The sequence below is a fragment of the Lacerta agilis genome, chromosome 17, assembly GCF_009819535.1.
Source record: "Lacerta agilis isolate rLacAgi1 chromosome 17, rLacAgi1.pri, whole genome shotgun sequence".
Classification (NCBI taxonomy): domain Eukaryota; kingdom Metazoa; phylum Chordata; class Lepidosauria; order Squamata; family Lacertidae; genus Lacerta; species Lacerta agilis.
In genome coordinates this window covers 15,466,495-15,491,546 of record NC_046328.1, presented here as the reverse complement: position 1 = coordinate 15,491,546, position 25,052 = coordinate 15,466,495, and the positions used below count along the sequence as shown (strand labels likewise).

General features: G+C 44.8%; 1 protein-coding gene across 3 annotated transcripts in view; it reads right to left on the bottom strand.

Annotated features, from left to right (window-relative positions):
- Positions 1-4,247: 4,247 nt before the first annotated feature.
- Positions 4,248-25,052, bottom strand: part of AIFM3 (apoptosis inducing factor mitochondria associated 3) — a 42,638-nt gene continuing 21,833 nt past the window's right edge. For 2 of the 3 annotated variants that reach the window (XM_033135899.1, XM_033135902.1), the window contains 19 exons: positions 22,568-22,781; positions 21,459-21,568; positions 20,838-20,947; positions 20,096-20,140; positions 19,664-19,760; positions 18,683-18,795; positions 17,461-17,547; positions 16,685-16,776; positions 15,505-15,635; positions 14,754-14,869; positions 12,643-12,714; positions 11,242-11,305; positions 10,318-10,394; positions 9,859-9,976; positions 8,273-8,371; positions 7,993-8,068; positions 6,789-6,893; positions 5,875-5,895; positions 4,248-4,343 (listed from right to left, as the gene is read on the bottom strand). In XM_033135899.1, the coding sequence (XP_032991790.1) occupies positions 4,304-4,343; positions 5,875-5,895; positions 6,789-6,893; positions 7,993-8,068; positions 8,273-8,371; positions 9,859-9,976; positions 10,318-10,394; positions 11,242-11,305; positions 12,643-12,714; positions 14,754-14,869; positions 15,505-15,635; positions 16,685-16,776; positions 17,461-17,547; positions 18,683-18,795; positions 19,664-19,760; positions 20,096-20,140; positions 20,838-20,947; positions 21,459-21,568; positions 22,568-22,781 (1,787 nt within the window). In that variant the 3' untranslated portion in view covers positions 4,248-4,303. The remainder of the gene's footprint in view (positions 4,344-5,874; positions 5,896-6,788; positions 6,894-7,992; positions 8,069-8,272; positions 8,372-9,858; positions 9,977-10,317; positions 10,395-11,241; positions 11,306-12,642; positions 12,715-14,753; positions 14,870-15,504; positions 15,636-16,684; positions 16,777-17,460; positions 17,548-18,682; positions 18,796-19,663; positions 19,761-20,095; positions 20,141-20,837; positions 20,948-21,458; positions 21,569-22,567; positions 22,782-25,052) is intronic. The other variant, XM_033135901.1, reaches the window with a different exon arrangement.

Here is a 25,052-nt window from a genome sequence, read left to right as displayed (position 1 = left end):
ACTTTCCGAAGACATCTGAAGGTGGCTGTTTATAATTATTATTATTATTATTTATACATACATATATACATACATACCTTGCCCATCTGGCTGGGTTTCCCCAGCCAATCTGGGAGGCTTCCAACAGAATATTAAAAACACAATAAAACATCAAACACTAAGAAAAAAATCCCTAAACAGGGCTGCCTTCAGATGTCTTCTAAAAGTCAGAGAGTTGTTTATCTGAAAGGAAGGAAGTCCTTCATGTGGTACAGAGTTAAACTGAGGAAATTGCTTCCCGCAGTAGACAATGATAGGCTTGGGTGACTTTAAAAGAGGATGGGACAGATTATTTGGAGTATAAGGCTATCAATGGTTACTAAACATGATGGCTATTGCTCTGCCTCCACAGTTGGGGCAGCAATGCTTCTGAATTCCAGTTGCTGGAAACCACAGGAAGACTCGAATTTTGCTTGCCAGTTTTTCACAGATATCAGGCTGGCCAAAGTTTCGGGGGCGCGCAGGAGACTTCCCTTAAGCAGCGTGGCGAAAGGGACCCGAGCATGGGCGTACCGACGGGGGGGGGGGGGGGGCAGGAGGGGGCAGCGGCCCCCCCTAGAAGCCCCCTGCCCCCCTAGAAGCGGGAGTCCCATGGACTGAAAGAAGGGTTTTATCCATTCTGAAGGAATCTTTTCCCGCGCCTGTAGGGGGGACGTGATCAGCCCCCTGCTTCAGCCCCTCTCAGCTGCCTTGCCCAGCCCCTCTGCTGGCCAATAGTGATTGGGGCAGTGTGCATGCTGTGTGCTTTTGCATAAGTTTGCTAAACTTTTAGGGTTGCATTTGTGCTGTTCATGGGGCGGAAGTATTCTGGGGGGTTGGATTTCCCCTTCTAGATTTGCCCCTGCAGCGTCAGGCGTTCGGACGGTTCCTTTAATACAGTGCTTGTTGTTTGGCTGGGGGGGGGGGAGCGTTTCTTCATTACCTGTCTAAATTGTGCTATGAGCTTCTGGGTGTTTATATTTTTGTGGGCCGCAATGGTTTTGCGGCTCCCAGATTTTTTTTCTCTTCGGAAACGGGTCCAAGTGGCTCTTTTTGTCTTAAAGGTTGCAGACCCCTGGGATAGGTGATTCTCTCAATTTCAGTTTTCCCTTGGTTTCCCAGTCTTGCATTCATTTCACCACATTTCCGCATTCGGTTGCAACTTTTTTTGCTAAAGAAAAAAAAAAGTTCTCAAGAAAATTCACCAGCACGTTACTGCACATTTTCTTCTAATAAATACTACTTTGCAAGCTTTTTCTCTCTGATAAAATGCATTTTTGTATTGTTGGTTTCACTAACATATGCAGTTTCTGGCATGCTTCCCCCTAGTAGAGGCATATTTGTGAACATTTCTGGGTTATCATCATCATCATCATCATTATATTTATTTATACCCAGCCTTTCCCCCAGCTTAGGACTCCAGGCAGCTTACACAAATTAAAAGAACACAGATAAAATACATATCAAAGATAATCATTAAAAATGGAATTAAACTCTAATAGAATTAAAGCAATATTTAAAAAAAAATACTGGTAATAAAAACAGCACAGCCCTTTCCTTTTAAAAAAAACAGGCATTTTCCCCCAGAGAATTGCATCGCAAAAAATTCAGAGAGGTGCAACGTTGGAAGAAGATCTGTGTGTCATTTCACAAAGTGTTTCGGGAAGTGAGATTTATGTTCACATCAAAAAGCAAACTGAAGGGGTGGGGGGAAACCCACTCTCTCTCTATAACAAATAATTCAGAAAGCTTTTCCCTGCCCCCCAGCATTAAATAATGGGGAAAGACATTTGCCCTGGTTAAATTAGGCAGAATTTAAAGGCAGAAGAACAGGGCAAGTAAAAAAAAAAAGGGGGGGGAGGTAGCAACCCCAGGAGGGGGCTATTTTTGGCTGAAGCATCCACACACCATCCAGAGCAGTTATAACACAAGCCTTGTGGTTTAATACATGAGTTTATTAATAACCTAGGAGGGTGGGGGAAGAGGGCAAAACATGAGATGGCTAATTTATTTTGCATGACGTTCTGTGGCAAAGCGAGTGAAATGCAAGCAAATGTGGGCAGTTGAAACGCGGGGCGGGCAAAATCCAGCCAGCATTTCTTTTCACCCTTAAGAAAACACCCGCATGAACTCAACGGGCGCTTCCTGTTCCTCCAGCCCCACAGCAGCAAAAACAAAACAAAACAAAACAAAAAACACCATCACAGTGGCCAAATTTCTGCCTGCAAGCATTTCTAAAGCACCCCCCAGGCCTCTGTCAGGAAGGTGGAAGGTGGCAGACCTATGACTGGCAACCCTGTCAGTGGCGAGGAACATAAAAGTCTGGGAAAGGGGCTAGTCCTGTTGGAGGAGGAGCTTCGGCTGCAACTTCACCAGGGGAGAGAAATTCCAGCCACATGAAGAGAACCTGGAGTTTCAGGTTTCAAAGTTTTTCCACTTTAATGTTGACACCCCTCCACCGCCCCCGAGTTGCACGGAAATGGTAGCTACTGGTTCCTAGAAAATACAGCTGATTACCCTGAATTAGGAAATTGCATTCCAGGGGGCTGGGCTAGATGACCCTCATGTTCCCTTCCGGCTCTACAATTATAGGATTTGATGGTCTGGATTATTAGGAGAGGTGCACCCTATCTCCATCACCCTCGAGGTCCCCTTGTCCCATGATGATAACTCGGGGATTTGTTTTCCCGTTGCAAAAAGAAAATTGATACCCCATGCCGAGGAGAAGAGACAGTTCTGCAGTCTGAATAAACCATGCCAGAGGAACACATGCATTATTGCATTGCAGAATTTATTCTGGCGTACTAATTTGGAGGGTGACCAAGGATGATTACCGTTCCCCTCGCTTGCTCCTCCAACCTCTCTGACTTCTGGCACTCTTTCAAGCACATCTTGGCAATCCTTAGGGGCTAGAAACCTGTTTAAGGCAAAACAAAAGGAAAGAAAACCTTGCAGTGATCTGGAAGCCGGATCCTGTGCCTCTTCTGCATTCCATAAGAACGACAGAGAGCAGGCACAGCTAGGCTTGGCAAGAGAGGGCTTGACACAAGGGAAGGAAATGTGGGAGAAAACATGGATCCCACTAGGGATAGCTGAATCTGTCCATTTCAGTTCCTCATTTTCCAGTCTTGAGTGGAGTTTAGCCATATCTCCACACCAGTCCACAAGTGGTTGTGTTGCTGTTCCTTAAGTCCTCGTGAAAATTCGCCAGCATTTTCACGCAACGTTCTATTATGCAATTTTGCTTCATGTGTCCGGTTTCTGCAAAGCTTCACATGTTTGGTTTTTGCAACACAATGCATTCTTGTATGTTATTTCCTCTGATATATATGCATGTTTATGCACAGTTATGGATTTCCACGCTTGACCAGAGAACTGCATTGCAAAATTCAGAGATGGGCAAATTTTTAAAGATGGTTGTGGTTCGGTTCACCTGCCGTTTTCAGAAAGTGCAAACCAGGTACGTTCTCCTTGAAACATGAACTGAATCAAACACACACACATGCAAAAGACCAACAGATCTTTGGCACAGCAGACTTGGGCAAAACTGTTCCAAAGGGAACAAAGAAAGGTGAGCCAATCCTCCATACTAGTTTCCCTTTGATCACTGCGCTCTCTCTCTCTCTCTCTCTCTCTCTCTCTCTCTCTCTCTCTCTCACACACACACACACACACACACACACACACATACACACAAACAGAGGTTTGTGGCTCACATAAAGGAAGACTGTATAATGGGCTTGCAGGAAGTGCCTCAAGGATGTGGTTCAAGGGAACCGCAGCAGCAATGGAGTAGACTGGAAGGGGAGTTGGAATGTGGACGGCGAGCGGCACAGCCAGCCACTTTGGGATGCGGCCAACACCAATCCATGGAGATTTCACCATGTAGAAAGGGAAGCCTTTGAGGTCCACCAGCTCTCCACTCTGCTCCCAAGCAAGCGTGCAGGTGTGACCCGCATTTTCCTCTACCCCACCCCACCCCACCCCACCCCACGGCTCTGCTGACTTCACAGCACTTATCTGACTTGGCCCTAGATAGCCGTGGCAACTCAATGAACCCCTAAGTGGCCCCTTTTCCTTCCGGTTGCTCCAGGGAGAGGGTGTGTATAAGCCACTCTGAGGCTACTGCAGTTGATCTCAGCGTGAATGGGGCCCTCGGAAGGCGTAGGAAGAGAACAGTTATGGAAACAGTGCCAGGTTTGTCAAAGTCACTGGAGAAAGGTGTGTGGCATCTTGCCCTCTGGTGACTGCAGGGTCTGTAGGAAGCCAGCGATTTCTGGGGATGTTAGGAACCCTTTCCGGATAGCCAGGACATGTCTCCAGTTCTACAGGAAATACAAAACAAACAAACAAAGCAAGATCGTTGTAGGAATGCTTCCTCAACTCCCAAACCAACCGCACAAACCTTGGAGTGGAGGAAGGCAATATTTTTGAAGCAGACTGAAAGAGCAAAGAATCATAGAATCATAGAACTGTCGAGTTGGAAGGTGTGGGAAATTGCAGTCAAACATAACTACAGTATGCACGAGCACTAGTTAGTGCATGAAGGGGTTAAGACCACAGAGTTCTGTTCCTAGACTCAGCTAGGTCATGACCCCTCTCCTCCATGAGGGAGGAAGTGAAGCTGTTTTCTCTTCCTTTCTCTCACTTCTCTTCTAGCCATGTAACCGACCAGGGTGGACATGTCTGAACTTGATCCAAGTTCAGACCGCATATTTGAAACTATATTGTGTATTTTGTGCCCAAGAGTAACTTGGGTGCTGCGTGGAACAATGCATGAATCAGACCTTTGGATTTAGTAAGTAAAGCTTTTAAACTTACTTACGAGTGTGTGGTCTGTTCATTGCTAGAGAAGTAGAAGGAGGGCAATAGTTTTAAGGCAGATGAATCAGGATAAGCAAAAGGGTTTAGCAACCTATAATCCACACAATGCTGTTGCTGCAGAGTGCTTTTAAACTTCCTCTCTGGTGAAGGAGAATCTACCACCTTCTGAGGTCATCCGTTTCATTGTCCAACGGCTCCTAGTGCCAGAAAGTTCTTACTAATGTATCACTGGATCAAATTCATCTATTTTATGAATTAAACCAAATAGCTTTAATTGAATCTTGAATGAACATGCACTTAATCCGTACCATTTTGAATTTTATTCTATCATTATCTTCCTCAGTGGGTCGTCCAAACTGCTGTTGTGAATAATCTCTGTAATTCTATTACTGCCTTGTATGGCACAGCCTCCAAGCTGGGCAAGAAAAGGCTCCAATGAGCAGTAAGAATTGCAGAGAGGGTAATTGGTGTTAGTTTGCCTCCAAGAGAGACACTTTATGCTGGTCGAGCCAGGAAGAGAGCAGAGAGAATTGTCGCAGACCCTTTGCTTCCTGGTCATTACCTGTTTGATTTACTTCCATCTGGATGTCATTACAGGACTTTATACACAAAAACGTCTAGGCATAGGAATAGTTTTTTTCCCTTGTGCCATCAAACTGTTAAATTCATAGTTGTGTGCGGAAGGGAGGCCAGTTGGTGGTATGGGATTCCGTTGCTGTGCTGTTGTATTGTGAGGGGAATAGTGTTTGTATGAGGTACGGTTTTCTTTACATTGCAATGTAGCAGAATTCCAAGTATGATTGATACTTGGCCAATAAAATTATTCCTTATTCCTTATTCCTTATTCCTTATAGAGCATGGTAGGGAGCACCGGCGATGAGCTTGTGGAAGCAAGGAAACAGTGAACAAGGAAAAAGTTTGAGAACCACTGATTTAAACAGATCAAAAAGCAAAAGTTGGGTTGGGGGAGAGAACAACTCCCCCCCCCCCCAAATTAGCAAGCTGAAGAGACAGTGACTAAAATATACCTACTTGCCATAGCGGATGAAGAGCCTTAAATTGCAGCAGTAAAGAAAGAGAAAGAGAAAGAAAGTAAGAAAGGAGAGGAGAAGAGACTCAATATTTGCTACCAGCGGGACTGACCTGCTTCGCAATTCACACTCAGGACTACATATTCTTCCTCAGTTCTAAAAAATTTAATGTCCTGCACAAAGCTAGTCCACTTCTCTGGCTTCCCTCTACAACCGTAATGGCTAGAAACTTGGCTTTGTTTTTCAAATGGAAATTACCAACTTTATAGCCAAAATTCTGAGCTTATAATATTGATAATCTCGGCTTCCACTTTAAAAGTTATGCACGATTCATATTGGTGGTTTCCCGGGGGGGGGCGGTTTCCCCCAAAGTTTATTCAGTAAACGTTGATCACAGGAAGAGAGAGAATTTTTAAAAACGGCAAAACCAGGGCAATAAAGCCCACCTTTTTCCTACTGGAAAATCAGCCAACCTAGCTCCGGATAGCCCAATGCTGCTAGCCCAATGCTGATCAAGGAAGTGAGCTCCCCCACCCAATATCATTACATCCATTTCCTGGGGGGGAATTCACCTGCCTCACAAGTGGGAAATGGACCAGAGCTCTGCCAGAAAAGAAAAACAAAGAAGTGGCAGGTACGCTTTTCATCTGATATTCACAAGCTTAAGGACTAGAACCTTGCATTTAAAATGAATGACAAGCTCCACCAGATGCTACAGCCTGTTTGTGGGGCAGTTGTGGGACACAGACAGCCCAGGCCAGATTGGTGCCTTTTAAAACTTGGGGACGGATCAGCAGTTGAAACCTCCCTTCCCTTTCTGGGCTGTCAATCAACTTTGCAATGAGGAAAGAAAGGAAACAAACCAGCGGGTGCTTTGAGGGAAAGGCCGGTCTCAAACCAGCGGTTGCAACTTACTCCACATCTCGTTTCCGGATGGCCCTGCCGGCTCCCATGACATCTGCAACTTTGGAGACCAGGGGATCGTAGTTCATGCTTGCCACGGCGAGCACCTCTTCATTCCTGCAACGAAAGATCTGAGGTTTTGGAGGCTGACGGAGAAGGAGAGGTTGAGATCACAGAATCCCTGACAGATGGCCATCCAACCTCTCCTTAAAATCTCCATGAAGGAGAGCCTTCTGAGAGAGTCCATTCCACTGCTGAACAGCTCTTACCATCAGAAAGTTCTTCCTAATCACCGGTGCAAGGTATAGGGGGCGCTGGTAGCCCCCTCAATATTTTGAATCAGGGAACCCAGCCCTCCCAATATTGAAGGGGCCGACATCCCCTGTCACCGTTGGGTGCCCTCTGTGCACCCCAGCCTCCACCTGGGAGCCAGGAGGGGGCTGGGAAAAGCAAAGGAGAAGATTGCCCTCCACGTGCCCCCCCCGGCATATGCCATGGGGAAAAGGAGGCCGTGTGGCGGAGCCAAGCACTGAGCTCCGCCTCCTTCTCCTCTCATGACATTGGGCGGGGAGGCGGAGCATGGCGATGGTTCCGCCTCCATCTCCCCGCCGCACGACCCACTAGGGCAGATGTGTCACGTGACGTGTCATGTGGCGTGCCCCCCCCTCCATGCGGGAGGCAAGCTGGCACCTTTGTTCCTAATATTTAGTTGGAGTCTCCTTTCTCGTCGTTTGAATCCATTGGTCCTACTCCCTGGAAAAGCGGAAAACAAGCTTGCTCCATGTGACAGGCCTTCAGATATTTGAAGATGGCTCTCATATCACCTCTCAGTCTTCTCTTTTCCGGGCTAAACCTACCCAACTCCCTCAGCCGTTCCTTGTAAGGCTTGGTTTCCAAAACCTTTGATCATCTTGGTCAGTCTTATCAGGACAAACTCCGATTTGTCAATATCTTTCTGAAACTAGGGTTCCCAGAACTGGACACAAAACTCCAGCTAGGGTCTCACCTGGGCAGAACAGAGCAGTACTATTACTTCCCTTGATCTGGACGTTAGATTTCTGTTGATGCAACCTAGAGCTGCATTAGCTTTTTTTTCTGCATCACACTGCTGACACGGAATGCCACTAAGTGGAGCACAGCCAGCACTTTTTGCAAATGCCCATCCTTACTTAACTTGGGTGCAGTTGCACCTTTGGAAAGACAAAGCAGCACTTACTTGGTGTAAAATGCCACAAACTTCAGTTCATCCAAGTCCCCCTGAATGATGACGTCATCAAACCCCTCTCCATGGCCTGGGAAATGAAAAGAGAACTTACACTGATTTATTGCAAGGGTGGGGAACTTGTGACACACACACACCCTCCCCAATGTTGCTGAAGTACAACCGCCCTAGCAAGGACAGCCAATGGCCAGGGATAGATCTTCCTCCAAAGTCTTGCAGTGCAGAAGACTTGGCCTTGCTCTTACCGTCAGACCTGGGTGGGCCGTTCACTCACCTGCGTAGCGGATGCTCTTGCCAAACATGGCTGTCCACAGGTAGGGGACTGTGCTGATTTCGGTCCCGTGTGCCAACATGTTCAGCGCAGCAATGCGTCCTGGAATGTAGAGGAAGAGCAGGAGCACATTGCCCAATGCTCCGTACAGTTGATGTCTACAGCACTAGCCACCCAGCGATGAAGCCCTTCCTGATTCCCCAAACCAGCTGTGTCGACCCTCCTGGAATCTGAAATCACCCTCTCTTTTAGGGGTGGCTTAGGCCAGCTGTTAGTCTGGGACTTTGCTATTTTAACCCATGTGTAACTTGTCATTTTGCATTTCTTAGTACAGAAAGTATTGATCTGATGTGTAGAGATATTTCCTATTCTAATTAATTCAAGAGGGTTCTGGAAGCTTCTCTGTGTGAAAGAAGCATGCAGAAGGTTCATGATGTCTGGGTTATACCTTCAGAGAAGCTGAGTACAGCTGGTTCAAACTGGTTCTCTTATCTCTTTCTGTCAAGGTCATGCTGACTATAAAAATAAGGCCAGAAGGAGCCTGGGTTTCCCTTTCCCTTTCTATCTCTTTTTCCACCTGGTGTGGTGTTCTGTACATAGTATGCTTAGTGTTAAGGTTTTGGTCTTATTATAAGTTATTGTAAGTTTAAGTTGCAGGATGCGGGTGGCGCTGTGGTCTAAACCACAGAGCCTAGGGCTTGCTGATCAGAAGGTTGGCGGTTCGAATCCCCGTGACAGGGTGAGCTCCCCTTGCTCGGTCCCAGCTCCTGCCAACCTAGCAGTTCGAAAGCGCATCAAAGTGCAAGTAGATAAATAGGTACTGCTCTGGCGGGAAGGTAAACGCCGTTTCTGTGCGCTGCTCTGGTTCACCAGAAGTGGCTTAGTCATGCTGGTCACATGACCCGGAAGCTGTACGCCGGCTCCCTCAGCCAGTAAAGCAAGATGAGTGCCGCAACCCCAGAGTCGTTCGCAACTGGACCTAACGGTCAGGGGTCCCTTTACCTTTACCTTTAACAGGTAGGTAGCCGTGTTGGTCTGCCATAGTCAAAACAAAATAAAAAATTCCTTCCAGTAGCACCTTAGAGACCAACTAAGTTTGTTCTTGGTTTGAGTTTTCATGTGCATGCACACTTCTTCAGATATACACGAAAGCTCATACCAAGAACAAACTTAGTTGGTCTCTAAGGTGCTACTGGAAGGATTTTTTTTCATTTTGCTTTACCTTTAAGTTTAAGTTAAGTCTGCTGCAACTGGATTTCTTATGGACAGTGCCAATCCTGAATATATTGGATTTGTGACCGTTATGCTTATTTGCCTTCAGTAGCCATAAAGCTCTGCTGGATGAAATACAATTGCCTGTGGTCTATTTTTTTTTGGGAATCCTGCAACGTGTTTTAAGTTTTTACTCTGCTAACTATATGTTGGAATCTGCTATGAATCAATACTGAGTAGAATTCAATGACATAACTACCTATTTCTCATCTTTAAATGTTCATCGGTTGCTATAACCGTTCTCTCTGCTTTGTATACGTAATAAAATGAAAAACTTAAATGACAAAAGAAGAAACAAGAAACTGAGTGTCACCCACCGTGCATGTGAGCCATCTGCCAATGAGGGATGTTCACCTTCTTGTTGTTCCTCAGCACCAGCGGAAATGCAACAGCGTCGCCGGCTGCAAAAACTCCTGGGATGCTGGTCTGCATCATCTGGACGGGAGAAGAAGAAGAGTTTGGATTTGATATCCCGCTTTATCACTACCCTAAGGAGTCTCAAAGCGGCTAACATTCTCCTTTCCCTTCCTCCCCCACAACAAACACTCTGTGAGGTGAGTGGGGCTGAGAGAATTCAGAGAAGTGTGACTAGCCCAAGGTCACCCAGCAGCTGCATGTGGAGGAGCGGAGACGCGAACCCGGTTCACCAGATTACGAGTCTACCACTCTTGACCACTACACCACACTGGATCCTTGTGGGTTGACAGCACATCTGCTGTCTGTGTGCCAGAGCACTCGCACTGGGCTCCAGCCTGCCTTCCGTGCCCCGATTTTACCTTATTCACCACGATGAAACCTTTGGAGTCCACGTTAATGCCACTCTGCTTCAAGAAGCCCGTCGCTGGGGTTGCACCTGCCCAGAAAGGGAGACAGGAATGTTTTCAGTGGGAGGGCTTTGCCTAAGCAACTTCTCCATAGAATCACAGAATTCTAGAGTTGGTGGTTGTTGTTGTTCAATCATTCAGTCATGTCCGACTCTTTGTGACCCCATGGACCAGAGCACGCCAGGCACCCCTAGAGTTGGTAGGGACCCTTTGAATAACCTAGTCCAGCTTGCAGGAATATGCAGCTGTCCCAAACGGGAATCGAACTTGCAACTTTGGCAAGATCAGCACCACGCTCTAACTAACTGAGCTATCCTGGCTGACATGAGCACCACCGGCCTGGCCCTAAGTCCCAGCGTCTGACCGCCCCCTCCCTCCAACAGCAATTATTGGCTTCTTGGCCAAAAGCAGGCACCTTGACTGTACTCTTTTCAGCACCTGCTAAAAAAATAAAAATGTCTAGGCAAACCTACCCAGACATGTAGAATGTTGCTGTACATTTTCATCTGCTTTTAGTTTATTGCTGATTTTATTTTATTTCTTGGAACGTTTTTACTGATCATTTTATTGTTTTCTTCTTTTTGCAAACCTCCTTGAGGCATTGTGGTTCGTCGTTTTACAATCCGGCGGAATATGAATTTTACGAAATAGATAAGCAACCTTGTTGATGAGGAATTTGCGGTAGCGGTGCACCAAAATTTCCCACTGCGTTCCCTGCCCCGACCATTCTCCATCAATGAATGAGAAAGGGAAATGCGAAAGTGTTTTGTTGCAAAAGATAGCATTGCAATGGATGGCCCGCAGGTAGGTTGCATAGCAGCCCATGCCCCCCATAAGAAGGATTCCAGAGAAGTAAAGTTTTGCACGGCCACCTACCTATGCCTATGACGCAGACATCAGCTCGGAGGACTTTGCCACTTTTCAGCACAACCTCCTTTAGCTTCAAGGGAGAGAAAAAAGAGGAGGGAATGGTGGTGATTTGAAGGACGAGTCGCAGCCCATTTTGCCCAGATCTCACACCCTTTTCTTTCATTCACCCCACACTACGAAACCAGGAAATAAAGAATGGAAAAGTTGTCGTATGAAACCATTCCCCAACCTGGTGCCCTCCGAGTGTTTTGGATGCATGGCTGTGTGGTGCTGATGGGAGTTGTAGTCCAAAACCTTTGGAGGGTGCCAGGTTGGGGACAGCTGCTGTAGCCTATACCATTCGTAGGTCTAGTGAGAAATGAGGCTGTACCTGCACTAGGGCTGGACGATACCTGGTTTTCAACATTATGATATGTCACCAGCTAAACATTGCGATATGTGTGTGTGTGTGTGTGTGTGTGTGTGTGTGTGTGTGTGTGTGTGTATCAAAATAAGGATGGAGCTATGTAGAGGCATTGGCTGGCTTCACAGTTTTCCCCACATTGTGATTTTTGCATAGCACATGTACACACATCATGATTTGCAATATGTTCCCAGGTCAAACATTATGAAACCGATATCACGGTATGGACTTCCAACTGGTTTGTGGATGATACAGTGGTACCTCGACTTACGAATTACTCGACATACGAATTTTTCAACTTACAAATGAAAAAAGTGCCCACACGCCTATGATTTTTTCGACATCCGAAGGACATCCGTTGGCGGTTTTAGATGGGGTTTACTCGACTTACGAATTTTAGATGCGGTTTACTCGACTTACGAACTTTTCCGAATTTTTCGTTTCCCATGCATTCCTATGGGGAAATCACTTTTCTCGACTTTTTCGACCTACGAATGTGCATTTGGAACAGATTAAATTCGTAAGTCGAGGTACCACTGTATATCAATATATGGCGCAGCCCTAACCTGCACTGCCATTTTGAATAAAGGAAGCCGCAGTCAATCTCTTATCATTAAAATGGCCACCTCCATCATCAGGCCCACTGAGCCCCTACTGCTCTCTATGCTCATCTCTGCAAACTGCAGAGCGTGACGACACCGTTATGTTTCTATGTATATAGGAAGAAAAAAGAAGACACCCACAAGCAAACTTAGACAGCAGTGCCTACACAGATGTCTCTCCCCCCCATCCCAGACACAGAATCTCAAGGAGTGTCCTACACCTCTCAAACCTGGTGCCGCATGGGACTAGACTCTTTCTAGATCAATGCAAGGCATAGAATCGCCTTCCCATCAGCCCTAGAAAGCCAAGAAGCACAGAATGACTGCATCTGCCCTAGGACAAAGGCAAAGACCTTGGAAATCCAACAGATGGTGCTCAGAGGTCATTGCACACAAACCTACCTTGCCCTCCTGTTCCCGCAGTTCCGAGACTTCCGTCTGCATGTAGAATTTCACCCGATTGTTTTCAAACATCTGGCCAAGAGCGAGCGAGCAAGCAAGAGAGAGAGAGAGAGAGAGAGAAGGAGAGGGAGGGGGGAGATTATGCATTAGCTTTATACCGGTGCTCTTAAGCATAGGATTTTCTTTTTAAAGATAAATGGCCAGCAGTTGGGGCCCCAATCCAGATCAGTACCCTAGCATGGCAGGTGGAGGGATTTTAACCATCCGCACAACTATGGTCACATAGTGCCAGCAAATCGCACAGTTACATAAAATTGCTGGCCCCCTCCCCTCCACCCCCAACAGATCAGGACTACAGTGGGATACAGAGGGTTAAAGCCAGCCTCTTCTCTGCATATTTTAATTATGGGCTCTTCTTCCTTGGAGGTTTTTTAACAGATGTTGGGCAGGGTCATCTGTCAGAGATTATCTAACTGTGATTCCTGCACTGCATGGAGTTGGATTAATGACCTTTAGGGTTCCTTCCAACTCCACAAATATGTGATTCTATATTTGAATAATTTGTGTAGCTAACTGGTTTTATGCCTTGTTAATATATTTATTGCTTTTGTATACCACTTAGAAGTCTATTTTGGGGCATTAAGCAGTATATAAAATAATAAATAGTTGCTTTTAACTGTATTTACTGATTATGTTGTTTTATTCTCTATGTCAACCACACGGATTATTATTTAATTTTTTTACAATCAAGTGTGGATGTGAGCTCAGTCTGTAAAGTAGAAGATTTCCCAAGTCTGTTTTGATGTTTATATGCATGACTCCATACAAGACTTAACACCTGTACATGCATTTGTCCTGGAAGACAACACTTTATGCTTAGTAATTGTTTTTTTATACAAAAAAAAAAACCACCAGAAAAGTTTGTAATAAATAAAAAGTAGCGTATAAATATTACAGAATAAAATTAAATAAAGATAAAAAATAATAATAAATTCCCCCCCTATACTAGAATCTATAATGGATCCTCAAATTATTGAACAGTCGGTCAAAACTTCCCTTCCTTCCTCACAGACATTTTTCAAAAAGACAGCCACAGTCAGCCTGAATAGCTCAGTTGGCTAGAGCATGGTGCTGATAATGCCCAGATTGCAGGTTTGATACCTGCATGGGACAACTGCACATTCCTGCCTTGAAGGTAGTTGGATATTTATTATTATTATTATTATTATTATTATTATTATTATTATTATTATTATTATTATTATTCCCGGCATCTGGCTGCATTTCCCCAGCCATACTGGGTGAATTACAGCATATCTAAAAACATAATAAGCCTTAAAAACTTCCCTAAATAGGGCTGCCTTCAGATGTCTTCTAAAAGTCAGATAGTTGCTTATTTCCTTGACATATGAATGGAATGTCCAAGAATGAGGTGCAAGAAGACTGGAAGAAATTTAAAGAATATTTGAAACAACGTGAAAAGTTAGATATTTGAAATTGAAATCAGTGGATATTATAGGCAATAGCATTACAATGTTAGTTTAATAGAGTGTATAAGAAGTTAAGTTAGTGATATATCTGAATTTTTTCTATATTTCGGTGAGAGTAAGGTATTACATATAAGTTGTTAGTTAAGGTTTAAGATAATTTGTAAAGAGGATTTAAAGTAGTTACAAAGTTACTAAATTATATTTGAAATGAACGCAGAAGAGAGGGCGTGAGGAAGTCCCCCCAATTAAGATTCAAAATAAGATTAAGATAGTTAATTAGGTGTTTTATGTAAATTTTTGATGTATTGTATTAGTTTTTTCTTTGTTTTATTTTTTGTAGTTTGTATATCTTTTTTGTATTTGTATGTTTGTATTGTTTAATTCGTTTGTTAAATTTTGTTTGAAAAAACAATAAATTCTTATTTATTCATTTATTTTAAAAAAAGGAATGTCCAAGAATGGAAGGTTTGAGATTGGGCAATACTTGGCCATATTGGCCGGGTCAAAAGATGTTGAGTTTTTTTAAAGAAGTGGTTTAATATCTGCTCAGGATCCCTTCCACCTTTACAATTCCATGATTCTAGGAGCTCTCACAGGTTAACTTTCCATATCTGTTGCTACCTTCATGATGGCTCGGCCAACCTTCTCCCCAAAGAATTTCTTGAAAGGAACTTCCTCCAGCTCCACCACGGAGACGGAATGCGCCTTCTCCGTGAGGTAAGCAGCAACTTCCATGCCTGGAAAACAGAAACGAGAAAAAGTAAAACTTTCCACAGAGGAAACCATGCCAAGGAATGCACTTCCCGAAACAATACGTGAAATGAAGTGCAACTCTCCATTGAAAATTCGCACTTCCCTGAATTTTATGATGCAGTTCTTCAACTATGCATACGCAAAGCATATATTAGGGGAAAGCATGCATAGAAATGCATATATTTGTGAAAATATAATACTAACATGCTTTACATAAGGAGATATTGTTTTGCAAAAAAGAAAAAAACCCAAATTGTGTAGGAGAACAAGCAGGAGAAATCGCAATAAAAACGCTGAGGAAATTTCACGAGGACTTGAAATAAAAATGGTAATAATCCACAATCAGGTGTATAAATGTATCAAACTGGATTTAAGATCGAACCAGTACAATCAGTGGTTAGAGTGTGTGGACTAGGGTTCGAATCCCACCTCACCCCGCCACAGTTTAAAACATCTAAAAGCAGGACATTTTCTGCTATAGGCCAGGGACACACAGGATACGTTCCAACAGCAACAAGAAATATGAAAAGCCCTAGTCAAAAATGTAGGCAGGCTAAGCCTTCTCCCAGGTATGTAAATTCTTTGATCTGACCGTCCTTCCTTGCAGAGAGTTGCTCACCCAAGAAAGAGGCTCCGACCACCACTGCGTTCTTGCTGGTGGCCAGCTTCACCACTCGGTTGGCGTCCTCCACCGTCCGGATGTTAAAAACGTTCTCCACTTCCTTGCCTTTGCAGCTAAGGGTTTTGGGCCTGAAAAGACGCGATGGCAGAGCAAGACTGTAGCCGAAACAGAATTCTACAAGATCAAAGTCTGGCAGATGTCCAGATTTTGTAATGTGGATACCGACCACAGAAAAAACACCCTCAAAATACACAACCACTCCATGGTGCCCCAAGTCCTGGTTGTTCCACATAGGTAGAGCACCTGCTTGGAATGCAGAAGGTCCAGATCCAATCCCTAATGGCATCTCCAGGCAGGGCTGCGAGAGACTCCCAGCCTGAAACGCTAGACAGCTGCTGCTGCCAGTCAGTGTGGACAATACTGAGCTAGATGGGCCAATGATCTAAGTATATGGCAGTCTCATACTTTCTTGCGCCGCATTCAATGCGCCATGGAAAGAGAGCTCACAACCAATGTGCTGTTAATGGTTAGAATGTTGGACTGGGAGAGAAGGGTTCGAATCCCCTCTCAGCCACGAAGCTCACTGGGTGACCTTGGGCCAGTCACCATCTCTTAGCCTAACCTACTTGAGGGAGCGTCTCCACCCCCATCGTTCAGCCCCAGACACTGAGGTCCTCCTCTGAGGGTCTTCTGGCAGTTCCCTCACTGCAAGAAGTGAGGTTACAGGGAACCAAGCCTTCTCAGTAGTGGGGCCCGCCCTGTGGAACACCCTCCCATCAGATGTCAAGGAAATAAACAACTATCTGACTTTTAGAAGACATCTGAAGGCAGCCCTGTAGAGAGAAGTTTTTAATGTTTGATGTTTTATTGTGGTTTTAATATTCTGCTGGGAGCCACGCAGAGTGGCTGGGGAAACCCAGCCAGATGGGCGGGGCATAAATAATAACTTATTATTATTATTATTATTATTATTATTATTATTATTATTATTACTTCACAGGGTTGTTGTGAGGATGGAATGCGGGGAGGAGAACTATATACACCACCTTGAGATCCTTAGGAGATAAAGGTGATATATAAATGAAAGAAATAATACATAATAAATTAATAACCATCCATGACCTTTCTCTTAAGGTCAAAACTTTGAGTGCCCAAAAATGTCCTGCTCGTTGCTTACGTGTTCCCAGTGGCAAGTAGCAGCTTGTTATACTCCATTTTAAACCCGTCCTTAAATACGGCTGTCTTGTTCTTGACGTCCACAGCCACCACCTGAAACAATTTCCAAAGGATCATTCAATGGAACATCTTAAGGCAAGGACCGAACTGTGCAGAAGGTCCCGGGTTCAATCCCCATCAGCCTCTCTAGGGTTAGGGTTGGGAGAGTCCTCTGCCTGAAAAACCCTGGAAGGGTTGCTGCCGGCCAGTGTAAACAACACTGAGCTAGATGGAAGAATTGGTTTTACACGACGCCAATCGAGCAGCAGCACCTCTTCCAGCACGAAGAGCAGCCACACCTCCAGTGGAGAGGAAGGAGAAGGGGCCAGCCAGGAGAGGAGAGGGCTTGGGGATGCTGCAAAGAGCCCCAGCACCTCACCTCGCAAAGGGATGAAACGCAAGGAGGGTAGGAGGAGATTTGGAGAAACTCTTATGCTGGGGAAGGAGCCGGAAGGGGTCCCTCCCGGATTCTGCCAGCGACTGAGACAGACATGCTTTTTGTAGCTCTGCACTGTAAATAGTTTGCACAATAAAACTGCAAAAGACTGTTTGGGCTCTTTCTCCGTTACTCGTGAAGCACCATCACGCGAACCTTACACATGGTATGAGGCAGCTCCCACAAAAGCTGAGAATTCAAACTGGGAGTATAGAATACCACTGATACAAAACTTCCATCCCTTGTATACACATATACCCTCCCACACCCACCCACACCCACACACCCACACACACACCTACCTGCATTTCTGTCAGGACCTCGATGTCATACGTACGAAAGAATTCCTTCGGTCGCAAGGCAATCTGATCGGGGTGAGAATCCATCGACTGAAACGAAAATCCATTTTTGTCCTTAGCAAAAGCAGGGATTGCTGGTTATTATTTTTTGACCCAGAGGGCACTTTTGGATATTTGAATGACTGCCCACCCCCTCTGATCACTTCTCTTCCCCACCCCCCGGCACCAGATCAGCCCCCCCCCATAGCCCACCCCTCAGGAGACTGAAAGAAAGAACACGTGAACATACAGTCAGATCCAACGGTATTCATCTGAGCCTCGGAAAGAACAAAGAGCTGATAGAGAAGTTGGGCAGAGCATCAGAGGACGTTTTATGGCAATGCAACTAGTTTGGCTAAACTGGGCCCCACAACAATACTGTGGAATGGAGCGCAAGAGGTGGGCGGGGGAATTTTAGCTCCACACAGGGCATCACTGAAATCTGAGAGCCCAAATTCCGCCACTGAGAGCATCCTTGCTCCAACTTCCTGGGGGAGGAAGTTGGAAGAGTGCTTGATTTCAAGACACAGGTTCTTATTTTGTCTCACTGCTTTCTCCAGGAAAACCTGGGTGGAATCTAGACGCATATTTTTTTAAAAAACACACCTCTGTGAAAATGCTTTTTTTTTTAGCATTTTGAAAAAATATACAGTATATTGAATTTTCCATAAGCTCACCATCGCCATCTAGTGTCCCATTTGTATAATGTACTTAAAAACCACTTAAAATGTTGTATTTGCAGTTGCATAGCTGAGTCCATGCTGTTTAGTGCTGAATCAGAACAAACGTCCATCTGCAGAAAACCCGGTTCATGTTTGAAGTAAACAAGAGAGTTTTCCCAGGAAGAAGCTCTCAGACCCGTGCCTGCAAATCACAGGACAAATGTCCCACTTCACCTCTTTATAATTCGATATAATCTTATTATAGTGCGGTAAACCAAGGTAACACTTCGTGCATCTGCTGGAGAGGACTGTAGTCTACAAGAGCTTATGCCAGCGGTAGCCAATGTGGGGATTTCCAGATATTGCTGTACTACAACTCCCATCATCCCTGACCATCGGCCATGCTGGCTGATGGGATTTGTAGTCCGACAATTTCTAGATGGCACCAAGTTAGCTGTCCCCCGATTAGGATTTGCCCTCCACCAAGTTTAGGGTACAAGGAGAACGAACTGGAGAATACCAACCTTACTTAGTTTGGGTCTGTCATAGGGTAAGTTCCTGTCCATCGTGCACATCACAATCCTATCCGAGAAGCCTTCTTGCCGTAACGTCTCCGCACACACCAGTCCTGCGGGGCCTGTGACAGAAGTATATTTGTTTGTGTATTATTATTATTATTATTATTATTATTATTATTATTATTCCCACCTTTTTTCTCCAAAGAGATCAAGTTGTTGTATGCGGTTCTCCCCTCCTCATTTTCATTCCTCACAACAACCCTGTGAGGTTGATTTGATTAGGCAGTGACTGGCCTCTGGTCACATCCAGTCAGTTTCATTAGCTGAGTGGCGGCATTCAAACCCTGGTCTCCCAGGTCCAAGCCTGACACTCTAACCATGACATAAAATAAATAAATTGTATATTTTGATTTAGAATGCCTTGATGCTATTGTGTAGAGGCAACGGCCAATTGATGCGCAATCACACATGTGTGCATGGCGCCGAACCTGGAAGTGACCCCAAAACATGACTAAAACATCCCTAAAATGTCACTAAAATGGTGGAGTGGGGGGGGTAGAGTAGGGTAATACACTTTACGTAGGCCCCACTGACATGCTTGGGGGTCCAGAACGTTTCCCCTGTACAAAACGAGGATCACCTATATTTTAATTATGGATTAAATGTATAGTTGCAAACCATTTTGCAACATAAGCGGTATATAAAATAAAATAACAACAGCAACAACAACAATAATAATGGCAAAATTCACATCTAATGCTCCGCCCAGTTTTGCCTCTGGTCCCTCCCACCACTGACTTCTGGCCCTGAGGAGGTTTCCCAGTAGCCAATGTGGCCCTCGAGCTGGAAAAGGTCCACACACCCCTGCAGTAGTACAGCAACTGACCTGAAGGGGGTGCCATCTCTTCAGTGAAGCTACCCCTCACCAAACACCTGCCCCACAGCCCACCCCAGGCTGCTTCTGGAGCCCACTTTGGCTCACGGTACCTGCCCCGATGATGAGTACGTTTGTGCTGCTGATGTTATAGTTGCTGAGGGAGATGCATTTGGCCATCACCTTGGTCCGCCTCTGTGTCTGAAGAGCCTGAAGGGGGCCATTAAGAAGACGGCGTCAGTGAAAACCTTCCACATTTCTGCAATTCCCCCTCATTGCAGGGGGTTGGACTAGATGACCCGTGGGGTCCCTTCCAAATCTACAGTTCTGCAATTCCTCTGCCAACTCTCTCACACACTGTATTTGTTCAGGAGAGGCATCCCTGAGAAAGTTTTGGCCTTGGGCGGTGCTCTGTTACTGGCAAAACCCATTTGTTCTTATTTAGCAGCAAGTTCCATTGGACTCAGTGGGATTTACTTCTGAGTAAAGATGCTTAGGCACATGCTGTAAGGTTTCGCCTTACAGGGATCTCAAGGACATCTCACCTGTTTGCTTGCTCTGATGTACACTTTCTCTTTCTCGATTTTCACCTAGGAATATAAATTGGTTTCTCTTTTTAAAAATGGTTTTATAATCAAAGTTTATCATATTTGTTTTGATTATTTATTGGTTTTTTATCACCACCCTGAGATGTTATGATGAAGGGCGGCAGAATAAGAATAAGAATGTCAAACGAAATTCAGACATACTGGCAAAATGACTCACACAGATTTCCCCCACGAAAAGCAATTCACACCTGCAAACTGTCATATAAAAGTGCTCTGAAGAAAGTGAACAGAACGGTGTATAAGTTGAGAAGAAATGAAGAAAGTGGTTCTGTCTTACTTCTACGTAGCAGAGAGACATTCAACCCAACATACAGAGGAGAAACTCCCTCAGTGCCACATAGCCAATCAGAGTCTTACCTCAGGGAACATCATGCCACTCTGCCTGGTTGCTAAGCTAAACAACATCTCCACCCCTCGCTCCCTCTTGGCTGACTGACTTCAACACTAACAGAGTTAACCCTTGAGTTACAGACAGAATGATCTCTACTGTGGCACCTTGAACACCAAACTCAAGTTTGCACAGACCAGACTCACCAGTAAAGAATCCTTCTACCCTTCTACCTCAACGAAACCATCTTGCCCCCTGGGCATCCCAAACCCTGGGCAGATGCTGGAGATTGTGATTACCCTGCTGTGCCTTTCTCAAAGCAGTGCAGTGGCTTAACCCTGGAGGTCTTACCTGAAATTTCGGCAAGCTGTCCAAGCCTGGATAGTCTTCAATGTCACCTGTGCCGATGTTAAAGCAAGCCCCATGCCAGGGACAGCGGATACGTCCTTTGGACAAAACCCCTGCAGTAAGGAGGTGAGGAACACAAGCCGAAATGAGTGTGCATGGGAACATAGGAAGCCCTCATTGGTCCATCTTCCTCAGTGTTGCCTACACTGACTGGCAGCAGCTCTCCGGGGTTTCAGGCAGGGGACATTCCCAGCCCTATGGAACTGGAACTGTTGGAGGTGCCACAGAACACCCACATTTGTAGGAACCCTATATTTTAGTGTGGCAGCATCTCCCTGCTTACTGATATGCCTTCACAACACTCCTTTCAGCCACCCACCCAAGCCTTCAACAGCTGTTGCCCAAACACTTTCAAGCACGTCTTGAGGGCTAGAAACTTGCGTGTTTATTTTTAAAAACGAAAGCCAAGATTCTGCATTCTGCAACCAAGTCACATTCCGACCTTTCCTAGCAGACCCGTGATGGAATCGCAGAAAGCGCAAGGACACCCCAAGGCTGCAGTTTTATAAAAAGGTTTTGTTTTTTTAATGAACACGTGTCATTTTCATAATAGGGCGAACTGACCTTTCACCAAGGGAGCACCATAGTGAGGACATTTGTGGCCCATGGCATAGAACTCCCCGTTTTCTTTGACCAGAAGTGCTTTCCCACAGCCCAGATCCACCTCTCGCATCCTAGATAGGCAGAATTAAAACAGTGTCAATATTTTCTCAAAGGAAACCTGAGTTTTACATGTGCACAATTAACAGGGAGCCTAGCAGAGTCGAGGATGTTCTGCTGAGAATGAGAGTCACATGGAGCCCTACTGTGGCTAAGCAATGGAGCCAGGAACCAGGAAGGCCCACAGGTCAAATCTCGCCTCAGATCTTGTGAGATGGCTTCAGGCTTCTCTCTTTCAGTCTCACATTTATCACATTTAGTGTGGCAGCATCTCCCTGCTTACAGATATCAAGCCGGCACCTTCACAACACTCCTTTCAGCCACCCACCCACTTCATAGAAATATTGTTAGGAATTATACAAAGAATTAACACGCACCAGGAAGGGGGGGGCAGGAAACCCTGCTACAATTCAAGACAAAAACAAAAAAAAACACAAAGTGTGTGTGATTTCATTATGGCAATACAGACAAATGTTAAAACAAAACAAAACAAAACAAAAAAAACCCTACCACTGATATTTGAAGGAAGTCTGGAGCAAAAACCCACACAGGTAGTTCTGAATACCCAGGGAAGCACTGGGGTTTGGGCTTATCAAAGACCAGTGCCTCACATCAGAGAGCAAACCAGTTTTGATGATGAGAGGGCTTTCAAAATGCAGATTGTCGAATGGAACAGGAATCTGTTGGTTAAGGGTTTTTTGTTTTTTGTTTTAATTCCCCACTGGACTTTTAGGTCCAAATTTAAGCAAACAATAGCTGGATTGAAGGATTTTGCAGAGATAAAGTTACTGGAAATGTCCTGATTTAATAATAATAATAATAATAATAATAATAATAATAATAATAATAATAATAATTCTACCCCACTCATCTGGCTGGGTTGCAATTTAGAAGGGTATTACTATTATCGTTGCTGTTGTTCCCTATCTCCTCTATCTTCATCAGTGAAATCTCGGAGGGTATGGTAACAGTCGCAATGGGCCTAAGATACGTTGTCGCTCGTCTACACTCACTGTCCATTGTCGAGGTCCTTCACGTAACAAACAGAGGCTTCAACCACGTCCTTCAGGTTCCGGTAGGGGTTGATGGCGACCGGGTATTCCTCGAGCTGGAAATGCCGAGAAGTGCCATTGGCTTTGTAGATGATGGGGCTGGCTTTCCCGTTGGGTGACATCTCCTCCTTGGCTCTCTCCTTCTCTGGCAGCACCACTTCGATTTTCACTTCAACTGCGGAAGCAAAGAGAAATCCTCTCCGTTATACTTCATGGTGAGATGTCCCTCCCGGCACTGGGCTCTCTGCCCATTGGTAAGTCGTCTTTTGTAGGAACTGCTTTGCACGCAGAAAGTCCCAGGTACACATTCCCTGGCGTCTCCAGGTATGGCTTGGGAAAAGACTCCCTTCCTGAAACCCTGGAAAGTTGCTGCTAGTCCGTGTAGGCAATATGGAGCTGGGTGGACCAAGTATCTATATGGTGATCTTATTGAATGTTTGCCCTTTTTTGTCATTTAATGACCACATAAGCTTTATACCAAATTACTACAGCTAAATAAGTTTAACTGCCTGTGCAAATGTTACAATATCTTTTTTTAAAATCGTTTTTATTTGATTTCCCAAATAGAAATTTATAACAAAACCAAACACATTTCCATATAAAGAGATTTCTCTGAATCTCGAGACCTCCCCCCCCCATCTCCTCCATGGGTCCTAATGTCGATGTTTCCAACTGCACATTACATCATAGTCTATATTTTATATCTATCCATAGCAATATCAATTAGTGCCAATAAATTGGAGAAAATTATTCCCCAGAATTAGCCTGGGCACAAAAAGCTTTTCGACTCAGAATGGTGTAGTAATTCCTTCTGAAAGAGATTAGCAGCTCAAAATATTAAGTGAAATCGTTGCTGTTTTAATTGTTGTTATTACTGTTTGTTTGTTTGTTTGTTTGTTTGTTTGTTTTTCCTGTAAAGCACTTGAGATATTTTTATGATATTAAGCAGTATTGGGTTTGTTTGTTGTTGTTTTTTAAAAAAATAAACAATAAAATTACCATTTCAACTGATAATTTGCAAAATGTCTTAGCATTCACCAGTTTCAGGCCTGCTGGATCAGACCCATGGCCCGTCCAGTCCAGCCTCCTGTTTTCACAGTGGCCAAACAGAAAACCCACAAGCAGGACCTGAGCACAAGAGCCCTCTCCCCTCATGAGGTTTCCAGCAACCAACCAGTAAATGCATGTGTCAGTGGAAAATGTGCATTAAAAATTGGTGAAAATTAACATACAAATATGCATCATATTATTAAGGGGAATTGCTTGCAAAAATGTGCACATTTTCAGCCAAGGCTGCATACAAAAATGTGTTTATCAGGAGAAGTTTGCACTGAAATGCGGGAACACATCACAGATTGCTGGATAAATGCCCGCAATTATGATTGGAAAAGGGAGAAATGCAAAGAAAGAAAAAACGACACCCAGAGCAAGAAACTAAACTAAACCAGAGCCTGACATCACGGTCTTGAAAACAAACGGGCTTCTTGAAGAAGAAGAGTTTGGATTTGATATCCCGCTTTATCACTACCTGAAGGAGTCTCAAAGCGGCTAACATTCTCCTTTCCCTTCCTCCCCCACAACAAACACTCTGTGAGGTGAGTGGGGCTGAGAGACTTCAGAGAAGTGTGACTAGCCCAAGGTCACCCAGCAGCTGCATGTGGAGGAGCGGAGACGCGAACCCGGTTCACCTGATTACGAGTCTACCGCTCTTAACCACTACACCACACTGGCTCTTGAAGACGTGGGGAGGAGGGAGAGGCAGGGGCGTAGCAAGGGGGGCGAGGGGGGCGGGCCGCCCCAGGTTCCATAATGGAGGGGGTGACAAATTAGCAAGAATTTTTTTTTTTAAATGCCTGCTCCGAAGGTCTTATCTTACTATACTAGGGATTATATAGCTATATGTGAAATTTCATGCATATTGGTTAATATCTTGACCCTCCTCCACCAAAATAGCTGTTCACTTGGCTGTTTTCCTATGTCATGAAGGCTGAAATTTCAGTTCAGAGAACACTTACTGTTCCCAACCCTAACCCTGTGGAAAGTCATCTAATTAGACTTTGAGAGGTTTTTAGGAGGTAATTTAATTATTGTTTGATTTTATACCAATGTTATGTATCTGGTGTTAGCCACCCTGAGCCCGACTTTGGCCGGGGAGGGTGGGATATAAATAAAAGGTTTTTTATTATTATTACTTGTTATTATTCCTTTGTAAGAAAATATGAAATAACGTAAAACCATTTTTGCGGGGGGGTGTCAATGGGGGGGGGGTTGACAAGAAATTTTCCGCATCGGGTAACACCTGACCTTCCCATGCCTTGGGGGGGGGGAACAAAAAATCTTTTGCCCCCGGGTACCAATTTACCTAGCTACGCCCCTGAGGAAAAGAGAGAGAAGGGGGACTGATGTCAAATATTGGTTCCATCTCAGAATAACCCTTGCACAGTCT